We start from the raw sequence: 18,992 nt of genomic DNA on the forward strand, positions 1-18,992 counted from the left end.
GAAGGCTAATCGTTTGTAGCGCGATCGCGAATTGATCAAAACTCGAAGTGAAGGACAGGTATTAATCGACCAGACTTAGGGGGAAACGCACAAGGTGGGGTAAGTTTCTGGGAAGGAAAGTGGTGGTCGCGGGTTGGAATCCTGAACAAGGGACTTAGGGGGAAATGCATAAGGTGGGGTAAGTTTCTGCGAAGGAAACTGGTGTCGCGGGTTGGAATCCTGGACAAGGACAAATTTTGCTTTACTGCGAAATTTGAGAAAGCTGTGCAGCTTTCCTTTGTAGCCGTACAACTGCATTGAGGTGGATGTCAAACTCTTCTTCGCAGAAACTTACTCTGTCTTAGGAATTTCCCCTACACCTGGTCTATTTCAGAAACAATGTACAGGAACGGGTTGCCGTCCACATATTCATGGGTATTTGCAACCTTTTGGTGGCGCAAGCCTTCATCCGTCCTGTTGTTTCCGGGGCCGCAGAGGACTGAATTCGCCGGCTTCGGAACGACTACCTTTAATGTTTGGGGTGGGATTTGATTTGATTCACCGCACTGCGTTCTACTTCAGACTGCCTAAAGACCTTCGAATTTCTAGTAGAAGACGTTCTATGCGTTCTGACCTACGCTCAGGATAAGGTACAGTTGTCGTATCGGTATATCTTGTAAGCGGATCATGGGGAGTGCTAGTTTGGGTTTGTGTGACATTGTAGCGACAAACGATCTCTGAAACTGTCAAGAACGTTGCCAGGACCTTGTGTGACCCCTCGCTTTGCCCTTGTCTTTGTCAGGGATACTTTGTATTTGCCAATGCAAATAGAGTAGTCCCCGGCGGGTGCACTGAGAGTCCACTATGTGCGGCTTGGGCATTTACTTCGACGAGGGTGCAGTACACTGCGAATATATACATTTTAAACGTGCTGTAATACTAAGCATGATCCCCAGTAACAGTGCTGTGGACGAGTAAGTTCACGCTAAAGGTAACGAGTAATATTGCCTGTAAACGTGGGGGGATGAAAATATGCAATAAAGGGGCAAGCACACATGAATGCTACTGCCAACCCTAACAACCACTTATTGCTTCCGAAAATACAAAAACAGACGCGGGAGGTGTGTGCATCTACTTCGCCCACAGTTGTGCCGAAGGCGCTTTGGGTATTCAATAAATAATAATTGGTATTACTACATTCCACATCCTCCCTGATGATGACTTGTGACGTCAATAAAGAGAAATTGAAAGCGAATAGCCCAACCATTCTTAGAAGCCCAAGTGTTCTCTAAGTGTGCTCTAATAAGCGTTACGAAATTAAATTACGACTACATCCATGTGCAGGTCTGACGATCCGAGTCGCGTTTTGGAACGAAACTGCTGCATTCACCATTCATGTCCTCGAAGGGTTGAGGGACAGAAGAGCGAAACAAGCGACAATAGTTTTATACACCGTACCACACGAAAGCTATGTGTCATCAGTGCGAGCGGTGACCTGGGGTGAACGAAACGAAGTGTTCAGGCACGGCGCTTGTTAGAACCCCGTATCCTTTCTCACCCGCCCTACCATTGTCAACGAGCCTACCAGCACGCCTCCTTTCACTGTCGCTGTGCCCGATAGCTGCATAGGCGTGCTCACTTTCCACTGCCGCCGTTGTCGGCGGTGGTGGCATTGGTACCGTGGTCACCTGATGGGCATTGCTGAGGAGCACGGCATCCGCGGACGTCTAGCGGCAACAAAAAAAAAAAAGCTAACTGGCATAGTAACGCCACTGAGTCAGAAATTAGCATGATTGATTGTAGGTTTTAACGCACCGACGCTACACAGGTGATGAGGCACGACCTAGTAGTGGTCTCCAGAATAAGTTGGACCGTGTGGGGATCTTTAACGTGCGCCAAAATCTCGAATGCAAGGGAGTTTTTGCTTTTCGCCTCCACCACAAAAGCGGACGCTGCGGCCGGGAGTCGAACCAGCGTCCCCGTGCTCAGGAGCACAACGCCTTTGCCCCTAAGCCACCACGGTGGGCGAGTCAGTGGCTACTATTAGCATGCTAGTGCATGCTAGTTAGCACGCCACGTCATCAAAATTAGCATGCTAGCACAAGCCACGTTCATGGAAAGCCACGGAGGCTCCGCTGGCTTAAGAGCGACTAACTTCAAGGCAGTAGCGAAGAGCGAGAAGTGTTAGCCCAGTGGTCAGTGTGTGTGATTGCCTTCGTTCACAGTTTACGGCAGCGTTTATAGCAGTTTTTTTCTTTAATACGGAAATACGTTCACTAGCATAATATAAGTGAAATTTATTAATGCCGCTACCACACACTGCGATCTGCAGGCATCACGGAATAGAAGCGCTAGCACGGCACTGTTTTTGCAACATCCTTGGCATCGAATTGGGGCTTGAACGGTGATAACTATCGCATCTTATCAGCTCACGACACCTTTTGTGTATCCTTTCTCAATAAGCACAGGAAACCAGCCTGGAAATTTATTTCGTTGTACTGCATAGGTTTTTATTGCGATAGGCATACAAGGTTCATCTGCATGAACATGTCAATGATGATTCATGCACTAAAATATTTCGATACGACCATGGTAAAATCAACAATATGTACAAAGGATTTATGAGGACATCCTTGCCTTATGAGTGCGCTTACAACTGCAGGAGTACTGCGTCTATTTTATGTGTGCTCTACCGTGCATTGCGAATAGCTTTTTGGTCTTGCTATTGTGAACACATCCTGGGGAAGGGGTGTATGTACAGAGTACTTCGGGGTGGAAGCAACGTCCTAGGCATTTTTCCATGCTTGTCGGCGCCACCTCAAGATGCCGGAACGTCTTCGATTGGAACCTGCGTTTATAAATAGAACAAACCATTTAAATTATCATTTTCATTGGAACCTGCGTTTATAAATAGAACAAACCATTTAAATTACCATTTTGTGCATAAGGAGCCGGGACTTGCAAGGGGTTGGAGTGACGGGGATTTTTTAATTTTGCTTTGTGGCCAAGTGGAAGCCAAAACCGGAATATGCAGTACAACATTGCATGTAATAATTGATTGATTGATTGTCGGGTTTAACACGCCGACGCAACGCAGACGATGAGGCGCGCCGTAGTGAAGGGCTCCGGATTAATTTTGACCACCTGGGGATCTTTATCGTGCGCCGAAATCTCGTACACACGGGCGTTTTTGCTTTTCGCCTCCATCAGAAAAGCGGCCGCCGCGGCCGGGAATCGAACCCGCGACCTCGTGCTCAGCAGCGCAACGCCTTAGCCACTGAGCCACCGCGGCGGGTTGCATGTAATAAATAAATACTTGAAATGTACAGGTACTTATTGCTTGTAGTATAAATAACCCAAATATTGGTGGAGACTGATTTTGTGGCGTACAAATGACGTTGGTTACTTCACAACGAAGCTATTCTCAAGGTAACCAATGTACGCCGGATTCTCACCCATCCGGCACACGTAAACGTGTTTTCAACTGATTTGTGGTTGCTCCCAACGCGGCAATACACTAAAAGCTAATAAAAGCAAGACCACGTCGCACTATTACAAATTTACGTTCTATATTACTTTTTATTGAGTGGCACCGATTGGAACTGGTTGAACAGTAACAACCAGTAAACAATATATAAAACACTCGCCTTTTGCTCTGGCTTGTATATGTGAAGAACAGCGTCGTGAATCGAGGGATAGAAGTTGCCCGCAGGAATCTCGTCGAGAACCTTGCCTTTCTTCAGCATCGAGAACACGGGCGCTGCAAGGCGACAAGCAGGTAAAAACGAAATATTTGCTTAGTCACACTAGTACTCAAGCAATGCAAACAATGCTGTAGACGAGGGTGCACAATAATGTGTTTTTTTAATGTAATGTGACGAACCGAAGGAAAAAGTAATAGCAAGAAACAAATGGGATGGTGCCGGTTTAGGGGCGGTAGCCTTATATAATGGGGACTTGGGCTTGTATTAAGGAGTGCCGTGTGTGAGAAAATTCGAGCCATCTTCCCTAACGTGAAACGACGGGGAGGGGGGGGGGAGTGCGACGCCTGTAGTTTATTAGTAATCTTGGCGTCTTGGCGTTTTTGCCAACGAAGAATGAACCATTGGGGGGTAGAGGTATACACCTTAGCAGTAAAAGTTCCGTGCCTTTGAAGCACGATGCGTTTTACGCGAGGCGATAAAAAAACGAGTGTCGCGGTGTGTTCTTTTAGTGCGCTTTACGTTCTATCGCGAGGCGTTTGAAAACGAGTGTCCCGGTGTTTTAGTACCGTGACTACATGAGACGACGACGACGACGACAGGAGACGCCGACCACCCGAATCTCTAATAAGGGGCTTCGCTCCGAACAATTGAGTACAATGTTGAACAGGGTGTACTATAGTTGGCCACTCGCCTCAGTCGTAGCAAAGACAATTCAATTACAACCTTCGCTCTCACATGGGCAGCAGGACCTGTACGAAGAAATCAGTACACAAGCGTGCTAGGCTGGGTGCACAGTTGGCACCCAGCCGACTCAAGTACGGCCCGTGTACAGCTTGATCAACATTAAGCCGGGGCTCGAACCACCAAATAGAACGCTTTTGGATTCACGACTCGTAAGTGTTTCATGGGAGCTTAATTTATCCTTTGCGACAAAAGGCGTTAACGATGGAGCGAAGCCTGGACACGCAAGCACGGTTACAAACGTAACGTCAAAAAGCAGCCCTTACCTGAACAGCACGCAATGTAGACACCGATGCCGATACTCATGAATTCATTGAATACCTGCAATGAAAAAAAAATGAAGGCAGAGTTACTTTGGTGACTGTTAATGCAGACACCCTACCACTAAGGGAACTTGACTTTCCCTTTTGTCGACGCGAATATAAAAAAAAAATGTCAATGACCTGGAGAAAAATTTTAGTCTAGGAAACATTTGTAACCAAAGCTGCATATTTACCCCTTCTTGGCTGCTCCCAATCACGTTGTTTTGCCGTTTGCAAAATGTAAAATCTCTGAAATGCTACGTTGGCGCACAGAAGTTGATGAGGTGGATATGGCTCTCGTGAAGAGCAGGTGAAAACTTTTGTATTTGGACGGAATTACAGAAGTGATTATCGAAAAGAACTGAAGGCCCGTGTTTTATGCATACCTTAATTTATTAAACTGTATGTATTAGCTGACGGTATTAAGCCCGCCTCCTATGTTTTGGTGTCGTGCGACTCAGCGCGTACATGAATGTCCACTACCTAAACTGCCAAGAACTGAACGTAAGTGACCACAACTCTCCAATTTGTCAAAATCAGGTTCTTCGAACTTCAACGTAGCAGGAATTGGGTGACTTACAACCACCACATGTGTTCTAAGGCGGTTCTTCAGAATGAAGACTAACGAATGAAAGCTACTAGCGGACGGGCTGTATCGAATTCTCTGATAGCATATTGCTTCTTGCGCTCGGTTCTTCAGAATGAAGACTACGGAATGAAAGCTACTAGCGGACGGGCTGTATCGAATTCTCTGGTAGCATATTGCTTCTTGCGCTCGGTTCTTCAGAATGAAGATTACGGAATGAAAGCTACTAGCGGACGGGCTGTATCGAATTCTCTGGTAGCATATTGCTTCTTGCACTCACTCTTGAGTCGCGTCCACTTCAAAAGATCCACAAAGACAAAATACAAGTTCTGTTTGTGACAGAGACTGATTTGTCCCGATAACAATGCTGCCATTTTTATTGCTAATATCCGACAAATATCCGAGAGAACAAAGAAAACATACAAAACCCAGGGCACTCCCCAGCCACTTTTTGGTGGCGTTTTTATGACATCGCAGAATAGGAACGTGACTGGACAATTGTAGTCGGGCCTGTGGGTTCGTTTGATCATATCACTTGAAGGCTAACGCGCAGTTAACACTGATGAAAAAATTGTTGGACCATATAACGTCATTCCTGCCCGTACAACGTCACTCCTGGCTCCAAATTAGAAAGTGGTGCACGATTCCTGGTGTTTAGGGTAAAAAAGCGTCTTACATGGTTGTAATGAAGCTAAGTGGGTTATCAAAGGCTTAAAGTTGTGTTTTCTCTTCAAAGCCCCTTCAATGAACCGCTTGTGCTAGCCGTTAAAAAGGCTCCGCAACACTTCTGATAAACGCTTTCGCTCTTTACTTTGCGTCTGGAAGCACTGGGAAAGCAATAGTTATCACCTGCACCAAGCGGCACTGCATTATTTGCTTGTCACAGGAGACCAGACTTCCCTTTGTGCTTTGCTTTTTTTTTTGCCTCTCTTTCTGAAGTACCTGTCAAATGCGTTCATCGCTGAAACTGGAGGAAAGCCAGCCAATAGCCGCTACACCACTGTAATGACAATTCTAGCGGCCGAGGAATGCCAAGACCGGGGAAAACAAAAATATTTAGAGCAAGTTTCTACGTTATTTGGCGGGCATAGCACAGTAATTTTTTGCTGATGTACGTTTCGACCCTTTAAGCTAAGTACTGCATGTATCGGTTGATTACGTTCGGGAAGCAGTAAAGATTTCGCAAAAGTTGAGAAAAAAGGACTGCAAGGTCTTTTTAACAATAAGTGACTATGTTTCTCCGACATAGTCTCACCTGCTTGAGCACCACGACACTGGAGCCATCGACGAACGTGACTCTCGAAAAGTCCAGCACCACATGGCGTGGGAGCTCAAGGAGGCCGGTCGGAGGCGAAGTTGAAGAGTTGAGCGACGAAGATGAGGATGACGCCCCATCAATGGCGACTGTCGAGGGCAGGCTGTTCATAGAGTCGCTCAGTTCATCGTATGGAGGCGAAGTTGATTCCTGGACGCCAATCTGCGCAGAACATCCGCCTGAGTAAGTGCAACTGGAGCATTGCTTGGGCCGTCGTCTGCCAGACTACTTGCGGAAGGACAGGGCAGGATATGCTTCACAAAAAAAGTCAATAAAATAAACTAGTCTTATTAGATTGAATGATACTACCATGAAACATAAGGTAAGACATAAAAAAATAGTTTTAATTTATTACACCCCCAGAGCCATTTCACAATAATAGAAGCAATGGTGTTCGTTGAATGCAATATGCAGCAGAAGATAAAAATTATGCAGCCCTCCGTCTGACGACGACGATGGTTGGACGCAAAGCTTTCTCGTAATAAATTCTTTGCTTGGCCCATCCTACACTGCGAATATGTGCTACTCTGAAAGTGCGCACCACTATTCTAGAATACCCACAGCAGCTCGCGGGTGTGCACTTCGTAGGCATAACGTTTGGGTTTGTGGTGTACGGCGCGAATCGGTGCGTGCTCCATGTCAAAATGGAGCAATACGATAGACGCCGAATTCATAACGCGAGAGACCCAGGTTCGATTCCGGTTACAGGAAGCGTTTTTTTCCTTCCACTTCACCCACAAGCATTCATCATCACCATCAGAGAAAGTTGGCTTTTCTGCAGGGCGTATTGGGGTAGAACGGCATTAGTGAGGACAATAAAGGTTCGCTTTGACGGCAAAAAAGAACGTTAACATAGTTATAAGCCCCGTCGTCGTCACCGTCATCATCATCATCATCAGCCTGGTTGTGTCCACTGCAGGATGAATCCCCCCCCCCCCAAAGATCTCCAGCCTCGTCTGTCGAGTGATAGCTGAATAAACCCTTTCCTGATATAGGGCTTGGTCATACAAACCCTACATCAGTATACATAGAAAGAAAATACAGAAATTGCTTTAGAGTATATCACGTTATCTACAATCTCGCCCAGACAAAGACCATTAAAAACAACGTAAGCTGGAACTTAGTTTCATCCACAGAATGACAACAAAAAGGACAAAAATGTTTTACGTGTGAGCGTATACGCCGAGGCGTAAGATTTGGGTCGCGGGTGTGCGAGCACGGGGATGTGCTCTTGTCCCTGCTTCGTCGTCCCTAGAGCAGACAATGAAAGGGAAGCTCTTTATCTGGATTTTTGACTGAACGGCGATCTAGGGAGCAGTATGCAACGGAAGCGCACTGAAGAACAAAATTAGTCTACCGATTATGGACTCCCCACCGAATTCCAAGCACGGGCTGAACTTGCTCTCTAAGACATTACGGTATATGTGCCTGGAAGAACCAGAAGAGCATGGAGCTTAACCATGAACAGGAGAAGGCAGGCGCCCTGCCCGGCAAGGTGCCCACGTCAACGCGGATTCAACAGAGCAACAAGACCAGCGTTTAGAGACGTCCCAAGTTGGAAGGGACAAGTCGAGCTTAGTAACATACTCAAGAGCAAAAGTGTGCTGCAATACCTTTAAATGAAAGTTTAGCGACAGCCCCTTCGGCTGCGCTTGCTCCATAAGCTGGAACTGTGTGTAATTTCCATAGACTAGGCCCAAGTGCTGGAACAGAAATTTATTTTCCCGACACCGACTTGAGTTCCTTCTAGGTCCGCAAGACGTACAAGAGCTCCTGTAAGGACGGCTCTACTCCACGTCACCAGGCGAGACAGATTTAGGCGGGAAAAAGTGCGCTGACAGACTGCGAAAATCGCGATCGGAAGACAGGGAAGAAGTAGAGGTTAAAGTATGTGCATCTGCCACTGCTGAAGAGGAACCAACAGCACTAGGAGCTGTTTTTGTTGTGAAATAAAATAGTGACCTAGAAATTCACGCAACCATGTTGTCTCCAAGTAGGCTAAAATATATTTACAAACACAATACTACAAAAATAACAATGCAATGAGGCAATAAAATATAACGGTGGCAGAAGTTAGGAAAAGCAGGCTCACGCAAAATAGAGGTTCACTTATTGGAACGAAGCCACAATTTATTAGTTGATTTTAAGACGACTGTGGCGGTGATCAATACGATGAAACATATACAGTAATGGAAAAGCACCTCGGGGTTTCATAATGTCGTTCCCCTCGTTTCTAAAATGCTATGCGAATGAGTTGAAGATTACTGACTAACACTTCAACCCCAGTAATGCCAGTGGCAAGAAAAAGAGAATGGGCGTGATAGCGAATATCTCGCTACTGCTGCCAAGCAGCTCTGCAATGATTTGATATACTCGTATCAAGAAAAAAATATTAAACAAATGACCACCTAAGCCAGAAAGAATGTTCTGAAAGTTGAAATTAGCTGCCTGAGCGCGCAAGCATCAGGTAGCCTAACGCGACCGCCTAGAAAGAAGTAAAGTCCGCGGCTAAATCTGTGCTAGCGCAAAGAACTGATTACAAAATTGGCTCCAATCCACGCTGTGAAGGTGGTTAGAAAGCAAAGCTGTAAACGACACCCACAAAAATTGCCCATGTGACGTCACTTGAATTCACACACGTGGTTCTACGAAGAGTGAAATCAGAGATTCTGACTGCCATTGCATGAAATTCGCAGGGACGGGGTCCCGAACGCCGAAGCGTCGGCCGCGGCCGGGCTAGAGCGGCGGACGCCGCCGCTGTAGCCCGGACGGGCGTCGGCACAAAGAAAACGGCGAGGAGTGCCATTCGAAGGGTGAGACAGCGGAACCTAGTCATCCAGATGTGCTGCTAGCTCGGGGCTGCATCACCGCGCGACACAAGCGCGGGCACCGAAACAATTCGGCATGTGAGCTCACTGATTCCTATTTATACCGATTTAAACTAGTTAGTTTAGTAAGCTTGAGAATTGCGAGAAAGCTGAGGGAACTCTTACAATCACCATTTATCAGAACCGGTGGCCCCTTTCGCCTGTTGTAATACATCTTAAAAAACAACGGAATTGGTATTAACGAATTGAAAAAACGTAGTCCCATTCGTGGCAAGCAGTGCGTAAAAGGTAGCGTTTCTTTAGCGGCCAGATATCTGTATGTCGTCTCGACATTTTGTTTTCCCGCCCTGCAAACCAATCCTTAACGTATGTTTGCCGTACGACCACTTAATTCCGTCATGTGCGGGTTACCCAGGAGGTGCTGGGGAACAATTTAATCAAGCCGTGCAAAGGAGGCGCGCAATGGACGCGAAGCTGCACCTAAACAGGCCCAGAACAACCGTCGCTAAAGCAGACGACAAAGCCAAGTCGCACTGATGCATCCGGCGGCGTGAGCGTGCCGGCAACGCTGGGTAAATTCGTCGCGCCATCTACACTGGGCTCCGTGAGTGAAAACCGCCCTTCCCTCCGCACCCACGTTGGGAGTTGCTTGTCCCGCACGCCACGAAAGAACCGTTGGCTGGTGAAGGTAGAAAGCTTCGCTTTAAAAATTTTGTGAACACTGGGATTGTAACTCGCACAAAGATTTTATCTACTAAATGTCTTAAAAGCTACGTTTTGGTAAATATAACGCTATGGAAAGAGAATGGAATGCGGTTCATGTTTGATTTCTCTCCGCTATAAATTATCACGGTGAAAAGAAATCTTACCATAGTAATTTATGATACAAACGCTTGCTCATATATTTATTTTTATTTGGTTATATACACTCAAAGCCCACAGAGCATTGCATAAGGCGGGGTACAAAAACCTGGTACAACAGTGTCAACAATAAATTTGGGGAGGGATCAATAACAAAGGAGCCAGTCAGCAACAACATGTAACACACTTGAAGAGAAGCAAGCACACACTGTCAAGGCGCATTATACACTTGACATGAAAAGAGTGGCTACAAGCCATCACCGGCCTCTAAATAAGATAAACCAGATTTGCAATCCGAAAGAGTAAAGCACAATTGGGCACCTAATAGTGTGAAATCTGGTTATAACGCAACACGGGTGGCTTTCATTCGTTCAAATTCTTGCTGAATATCTTACGGTTGTTTGAAAACAAAATGAAGGAAAAATTTTTCTTACCCAGTACAAAGGTGGAGAAATCGGAGTAGCCGCTTCCTTGGCCCTTGCCGCGCGTACCTTGCTGCAATAAAATATGCGTTTATAATTCGTACTTTCCATCCCAAAAAAGCGCCAACATTTGAAGGAATATAACTTGTTAGCAAAGGAAGGCGGTGGCTATTACCACCCCTGCACCAAAGCGTCAAGAAGAGCGGAGTGTGGGACATCAGCTCATGAAGCATTGATAGTGATTACGCTCAATGGTAGGACACTGAAGCGCTACAAGTGTACACCAGGAGGGATTACGACTCAGTAAAGTATAGTAATACACAAGTCTGTTTTTGAGGACCACTACTGGGCGATAGAACCCCACGACCACATACTATAAGTATATCGGTCGTAACCAATGGATAATAAATAATTACTAAAAATACTTGCTGTCGAGGGTGGTAATAACGATAACATTACTAACAGTAACGCCAACATCATAAGCGTGTACTTAAAATACTTAAAGTGTAGGGTGATATAAATGGTAACAGTAGTAATAGTGGTGATAACAATAATAAGTATATTCTAATAGATCAAGCAACCGGCGCTGGCCAAAAAAATGCCCATCTCCCCGCGAGGGGGACTCGAGTAAGTGCGTCGCATAGGGGGTGGGTGTATTGCGTTAACGTTTAGTGCTTGGGGAGTTGGTGGTAGTGAATGCGTTGTATCAGCAGCTTCTTGACGTAGATTGAATGAGTCAAGGATATAAGGCGCGTTCGTAGCCTTTGATTCTGTGTCGGTTTTGTGGCGCAGTGGGAAGAGCACCATGTACCTCGCGTTTCGCCCACATGTAGTGAATGCGTTGTATCAGCAGCTTCTTGACGTAGTTTGAATGCTTCAAGTATATAAGGCGCGTTTGTAGCCCTCCATTCTGTGTCGGTTTTGTGGCGCAGTGGGTAGAGCACCATGTACCTTGCGTTCCGCCCGCAGGGTCGTGGGATCGAAGCCAGACGCCGGTAAGTATTACTTTTTTATATAGTGTAGGGGGAGGGGTGCGGACCTGTTGTTGAGAGCGAGGAGGGTAGTGTGATGCGGGAGAGGAGGAGTGGGGGAGAGGGCACACCTGCGCGCTGAGCTGTTGCGGACGGACGGCGGACGCTACATGCGAGTTAAAGAAATGCTCTGCATTTAAAAGGCTACCACCACGAAGAAGCTTACGGGACCCTCAAGATCCTGCACAAGCAAAAATGATTATAAATTAGAATCAGTAGAAAAACGCCAGAACGCAACCAGAAGGGGACCATTTTTTGGTAGTAAAAACGGTATCAGTACAAAATATCAGCAAACATTTAGTAAGCTACACTCAACTTCGCAAAAAAGAATATTTACTGCCATTAAAAAAAACCTGTTTATCTCCATAAAAGAGACACAATGGACCTAGTACTACGATAGAAAACATCCCGAGGCTGCAAGGTTCGTTTGGATGCGTAGTTGCGGGAAAAACGCCAGTGCTACTTTACAATGGTTGTGCCGGACTCGGAAGAGGCTATTTAGAATGCAGTGGTGTAACATTTACCTCAGAGGTATTACATAGTACAGATTGTCTTTGCCCAGCTTGTATTGTGTCATGGCAGTTTTTCTGTAGTGTTGGGAAGTAGTTTATTTTACAAAAGAGGACAAAATATAATGTCCCGACATCGGGGATAATTTCAACACGTACAGTCCTTGTCAAAATTTTCTAGGCCACAAAAAATTTGTAGCAAAAGCTTAACCTTTATAGCAGACCAAATTATTTCACCAAAGTAAGAAATGAAGTTGTTTTCTCCAAATTTCAGACTTAACACGTTTCATCCTCGCTCGAGAGGTAAGGTTGTAGTTTGGCATTTTTGTGGCCTATGCGCTTTCGGCGGGGCCTAGAAAATTTTGAGAAAGGCTGCACCTTTTAAAAAGCTGGGGCTACACTGATCAGGCATTATACATTTGCCTGGTAACAGAATTGAAGGAAACCAATTAACGAGCCAAGTTGCGACGGCTTTTCGAGTTTGCGTACATTCTCGTCCAAATGCAACAGACAGGTAATCTTCACACGGAACTACTGTGCATGACTCCTCAATTTTTATACTCTAAAACTTATACACAATGACTTCATGACCGCAAACTTTTTAAGAATTTTGCTTCCACCTGTTGCCTTACCAGACATCAACCACCGTTCTCCGAGCGAGCTCAGCCCTGAAGAACTCGGCGTTGGCAAAATGAACAGGCCCGCCAAAGTGAAACACCTTGATGCCGCTGATATTTTGCGCCTGCGGAAAATTATTGATAAAAGAGAGCCAATTTTTTTAACTACCATTTGAAACAAATACACATTTTTAGAACTATAATTTAGAAATACGCACGTAGAAATATGTTAGTTAAAATCCTTTTTTATGCCATTCTCATAATTGCCTTGCAGAGGTTATTTTTCATTCGGAAGCTAGCTCTGCATTAAAGCGTTGCTGAGAATGCTACGTGGCGGAAGTTAACAGGATTTTGATAGGTGAAACAGCAATTTATGAAATACAGTCCTGTAAGTGACTGACTATTCAGTGGGAAATAAACACCAATTGAGAGGGTGTAGGGAAAGCACAGAGTGAGGTGATTTGGTCTTTTAAACTTAACGATAATAAAATCACGTTAGGCAATGCAGTGTTTTATTTCGAAAGCCTCAAAACTTCATAGTTACAACCTGAAACATGATAATGTAGACATCTGTTCGATGTTGCAAGTTTATGACACAGAAATAAAGGAAGACGGGAACGGAAGGCTGAGGAGGCAGCTGCGTTTAAAGAACTTTTATACGTTTGAGTTGTATTCGTTGTGTTCGAAGTTAAATTGCAGAGATATTTAACACTAGCTACAGTGGACCCTAATCCAGCGGTTAGCGTGCGCATGCATTAGCCGAACTTACACTTCGAGCCTCTCGTAAATTCAATGCTACAGTGACAAAAAGCCAAAAACGTGTGGTATTCCTTAGCTTTTTGCTTGAAACCACAAATCATAACTTCCGAAATCGGAACTCCAATACATAGGCATGTACTCGTGTTGGAATGAGGGTGCTCTAATCTGATGAAAACTTAGTTCCGAGGCGAATAAGTCCATGTCTTCGCAGCTGCTCATTTGATTAGCCATAATAGCTTTTAATTTGTTCGAAACACAAACATAGCAGTCGCTGTTGTGGCTCCTAATTTATATCTTAATTTCGTTCTCGAGGTAAATTACGTAACCACTACAATAATAAGAAGGTTAGACTCGACTCTGCATGAACAGCAGCTTGTTACTTGTTTCAGGCACCAGAAATCTTGAAGCTATAGTTAAAGGAGCCATGAAGACAAAATACAAGTTGGGTTTTATTAGAAAGACTGCTCAGTCCCGATAACAATGATACCAATAGCATCGCAATCTTCGAACAAATAACGGAGATATGAAAGAAAACATGTGAAGCAGTCGCGACCCCTTAGCCAATTTCCCGCAACTTTTCTATGACCTCACGGAACCTTGTTTGTGCGATTGGCAGCCGCCTAACTGACCTGTCGCGACGACACATGACTGGACGTCTGTAATGGGGCCTCTAGTTCCATTTGACCGCATCACTTGAATGCTAACCTGCAGTTAACGCACTGAAAGTTATATTTTGTTGTTTGCCCGTATGACGTCATTCTTGCTCATAACACGTCACTGTGGCGCAAAATTTGAAAGTTTTTAAATACTACTTGGTTTTTTTTTATTAAAAACATTTTTTGTGGCTCTAATGGAACTGAGTGAGATACTGAATCCTAGTTCTTTCAAATTAAACGAAGTTGTATTTTCTCTTCATGGCTCCTTTAAGGACGTACAGCTTTGCAAGTTACATTTTAAAACTGCCATATATTCAGTCAGAAATAAATACGCTCAAACGCTTTATTTCTGACCAAATCGCCCAGTTCTCAGTTTTGATGCTGAACTAATGTTTTTTTTTCCTACTAAAATTTGCAGTTTCAGCATGTTCAAATCGCACACCGAAAGGTTTTATTTAGCTGTAATTCACTGCTGTGTTTGTAGCTATCGGCTTCTGTGCGCTTTGTTGTATTGATAGTTACGCTGTTCTAATTCTTCCGCCTTAACACCGGTACTCTCAGCGAACAGGTTGCAAGACACGGTATTTGAGAGAAGAGTAGACGTGTTTTTACGGCGAAAGCTATACTGGCCTAGCCCAGTCAGTTTCGCGGTGTGTGAGAGTGACCTTGAACTGATACCACGTGACTTGCAACCACGCCACCTCCCTTTCCCTCATTCACGCAGCCGCGGCATAAAGGGAGGAGAGTGAGCGAGTGAGGAGGAAGGCGAGTGCAGCCGTGGCGTGAAAAAGGGAGCAAGGACTCTGGTCCATATGTGCCGAAGTTTTGCTGTCAGCTTGGCGCTAGTGGCAAAGCCGCCAATCTGCGTCGATCCATCCTGCAGACACGCTCGGCTTTCGGATGATTTAAAGCGGAAATGTGAGGACCAGCGCGCAAAGCGGCAGGCGGAAACGAGTGAAGAACGTAAACTTGGGCAAGCTAAGGGTGGAAAGAGGGACGTAGAAAGACGACATGCTCCCGCTAAATCGTGTTTTCGTGACGTCAACAATGACGTATTAACAGCAAAGCCTTAAAGGAGCCATGGAAGAGAAAATACAACTTCGTTTAATTTAAAAGAACTAGGATTCAGTATCCCACTCAGCTTCATTACAGCCACAAAAGATGTTTTTTTATGTAAAAAAGCAAGAAGTATTTAGAAACTTTCAAATTTTGCGCCACAGTGACGTGTTATGAGCAAGAATGACGTCATACGGGCCAACAATAAAATATAATTTTCAGTGCGTTAACTGCACGTTAGTATTCAAGTGATGCGGTCAAATGGAACAAGAGGCCCCATTACAGACGTCCAGTCAAGTGTCGTCGCGACAGGTCAGTTAGGCGGCCGCCAATCACACAAACAAGGTTCCGTGACGTCATAGAAAAGTTGCGGAAAATGGGCTAGGGGGTCGCGACTGCTTCACACGTTTTCTTTAATATCTCCGTTATTTGTTCGAAGATTGCGATGATATTGGTATCATTGTTATCGCGACTAAGCCGTCTTTCTAATAAACTCAACTTGTATTTTGTCTTCATGGCTCCTTTAAAGGCGGCAATGGATGGTTCGTCTTCGGCTTCAACGACGGCTTTGGAAACTGGCGAAGCGACGGCAGTCAGTGCTTGCAGTACGGAAAATGTTAATCTAGCCATATCCTGCGGCTGGCAAACTGTGCTTAGACTGCTTTCACTTCAATTACCGGGACCAGCCGCGCTAAGTTAGCACCCATTTTTATCCCGGTAGTCAAACACTTAAGCTCTAGCTAAGCGCAATAAACGAAACATAAGACTTTTTTCAGCAATGTTGGCTACTAGCGAACGCTTTTGCCGCCTAAGCAAGGTTACTTTGTACTAAATTTAAATTTAAAAGTTAAATTTGTACTAACCATTCCGTATTTCTTGATCGGGACGTAGTAATCCGTGTTGGGAATTTGTCCTAGCAGGCATGTACTGGGCCTGCGGCAGGTTTGTAAACAACAAAAAACACCTGTTCAGATCTGACAATTTCTGAATATCAATGTTGAGCAAAGTAGTCTGAGGGGCTAGTTTTGCTAGTAAGACAAAATGGACAAATAAAGGTGGGGTGAACAAACAGAAGACATAACACGCTTTGTGGTACGTTCTTCCTGTTCGTCGCGTCTCTTTTTCCGTATGCTATCTTATCATGCAGCGTTGAAAACAACGAATTTGAAGTACATTTCTACAAGCTCACCAACTGCTGATTCGGGATTATTAGGGGACTCGTTCAACGAATCTTTTCGCATCAAAATGCTGCCACATTTTCTCACCGTTGAATCTTGTAGACCAGGGTGAGCAGCGAGAATACCACGCCAATAACAAGGCCCAGCTGCACTTCAAGAATGATGGTAGCGAAAAACGTAACCAGCCACACTTGCTGCAAAGAAAAAAAGCGAGGACCACGAAGCTTAGAGAAACGTCCGCGATTGGCAAGATTGCGACTGGGCGTAATTATAATAATCATGAGCGGTTCACCGAAGCAGCATACATTTCGTCGCCAAATCTATTTCGCCCGCCATTGTACTCCATCGGCCGAAACTGTCTTATCCACCTTGCTTCTTGACCGTGATGGCAAGAGACTGGTGAAGCGTGCAACTGAAGTCTATTGGCATTAGTGGATAAGCACAACTTAGCAAAATATGCTCGTTAGCGACAAATGCAGACCGAAATACAAACGGTTTGTCAATAACGAGCAACTATAAAATTTAAGATAGTTTATTACCCACAAACTGGGCAATCTGAAGAGGGAAATTTGCTTGGATGAAAGCTGCCCCGTAATAATGCTGTGAGCTTAGGGTACTTACTCCATCAATTTTAGAGATCAGCCAGAAGTTCCAGAAGTCCCTGATTTGCATGAACACCTTCTTGAGTGACACAAAGATGATTGCTGCTAACACGGCCTGTGTGGAGAAGAAAATGTTAAAACGTGTCAATGACTCATACAAACTGCTGCTACAAACTTAAGTGCACAGTAGAAATGTGAAAACGGCACCGTAAGATATTAAACAAGGTGCGTGACCATAGTACGTAGCCGCCTTGTACACAAAGAAACCTCATCGGCTCCACTTGCGCCTTTCTGTGGTCAAAAAACGTAACAGAAGCTTCCAATCAATCAATATCCCAATGCGCGTTGTAGCGAGTGACGCCCTTTGTACGACCATATAGAATTTTGATTTAAATCTTGCGATAAATATATGAAGCATTCTTTAAAGGAAACAATCTCATCAATAACAGGATATGCTTAGCCGAGAAAACGATTTATTTGAATGTTGGTGACGGAGTCCTAAAGAAAGCACGTATTTGTTTTCACAAGTGCTTTGAGTATTGTGCCTACAAATAACTCCACCGCAATCCACACTAGCTGCACATTGAATGCACAGTTTGCATAATGGGCTTAAAAATGAATGAGATGATTGGATATTTTTGCAGTAATCGTACTCACCACAGGAAGTTTTTCCAGGTAGCTTCCCAAGTACAGAAGAACAATGGCAATCAGGACTGAATTGATGATGCTTACAAGCTGAAAGGGGGAAAAACCAAAAAGATAGTCATAATTTATTCGATTTAAAAAATGCGACATGGGATTTATTTAGTATCAACTCTCTTTGTTTAGTCGCATTTGTTGTACGAGTCAAACAGTGCATTACCGACAAATCTGTGCACGGGATGAACGTGGTTATAAGTCACACTGCCACGAGGGAGCGAAAACAAGAGTAAGCCTCCGCAGAAATAAATGCTAAATTTGTAGGCCTCGAATGACTTCGTCTAAAACAAACGATCCGCCACTTACCGGGCCAATCCAAAAAAGCACACAGAAGCATAAATGGTTGTATTCTTGTGGCGCGATCTGTGTTGTCCAAATAACGCAGACTTCCTCTTAGCCATTACGACGTTCCGTAACAAAGCACGAAGTAGCTTAAAGGTGTTGCAGTCACAAAAAAAAAGTTTACTGGATGGTCAGAAAATTTTGCTGCATGGCGTGTATTACTAGCCAAATTAAGAAAACACAAACACGGAATCTAAAGATTTTTGATATACAAAGAAGTCGCCCTAGCTAATGCAAGATAAGACCAGTAAACAGTTTCGCTGAAAAAACGTTCAAATCTTGTTATTACACTGTCATTCTTAACACCGAAATATTGCTTCAAAGGTAGATAAAAGAGAGACAGAGATGCGCCTGCTCTATGCAAAAAATAACTACGCTGAAATCATTTTTGTATTCCCCCATCATACTTAATCCTTGGATATTGCTTTAAACTTAGTTTAAACTGAAATTAAGGACGTGTACCTGCTTTATTTGAACATGATTAACTAGTTAATGTTCACTCCTGAAGAAGCTGTTCGATCGGGAGCTCACCTGAGTCTTACCGCCCACATTGTCTTGAATAGAACTTCTTGGCACTGAAGCTCCACTCGGAAAGCAGCTGAAGAAAGAGCCGAAGAAATTGGATATGCCCAACGCCAGCAGCTCCTGGGGAGAGCATAGCAAGGGAGGTATGTTAAGCGCTTACCCTGCATTTGCGTCTCACATTTATAACCTTCGAGACTGATCACAGAAAACTTGAAAATATCCGTGCTGCACAAGCTGCAAATATGCACTGTCCACAATTGCACTCCTTGGCTCTTAAGTG

General features: G+C 44.6%; 1 protein-coding gene across 1 annotated transcript in view; it reads right to left on the reverse strand.

Annotated features, from left to right (window-relative positions):
• Window positions 1-2,655: 2,655 nt before the first annotated feature.
• Window positions 2,656-18,992, reverse strand: part of LOC144143613 (prestin-like) — a 74,980-nt gene continuing 58,643 nt past the window's right edge. The window contains exons 10-20 of the mRNA XM_077675451.1: window positions 18,719-18,832; window positions 17,804-17,881; window positions 17,166-17,261; window positions 16,632-16,738; window positions 16,230-16,299; window positions 12,911-13,020; window positions 10,751-10,811; window positions 6,568-6,789; window positions 4,691-4,745; window positions 3,627-3,739; window positions 2,656-2,827 (exon numbers count right to left, since the gene is read on the reverse strand). Coding sequence (XP_077531577.1) covers window positions 2,798-2,827; window positions 3,627-3,739; window positions 4,691-4,745; window positions 6,568-6,789; window positions 10,751-10,811; window positions 12,911-13,020; window positions 16,230-16,299; window positions 16,632-16,738; window positions 17,166-17,261; window positions 17,804-17,881; window positions 18,719-18,832 — 1,056 coding nt within the window. The 3' untranslated portion in view covers window positions 2,656-2,797. The remainder of the gene's footprint in view (window positions 2,828-3,626; window positions 3,740-4,690; window positions 4,746-6,567; window positions 6,790-10,750; window positions 10,812-12,910; window positions 13,021-16,229; window positions 16,300-16,631; window positions 16,739-17,165; window positions 17,262-17,803; window positions 17,882-18,718; window positions 18,833-18,992) is intronic.

This window comes from Haemaphysalis longicornis, unplaced genomic scaffold, assembly GCF_048455015.1.
Source record: "Haemaphysalis longicornis isolate Haplotype H1 unplaced genomic scaffold, Haemaphysalis longicornis Haplotype H1 scaffold_6, whole genome shotgun sequence".
NCBI classification, from domain to species: Eukaryota; Metazoa; Arthropoda; class Arachnida; order Ixodida; family Ixodidae; genus Haemaphysalis; species Haemaphysalis longicornis.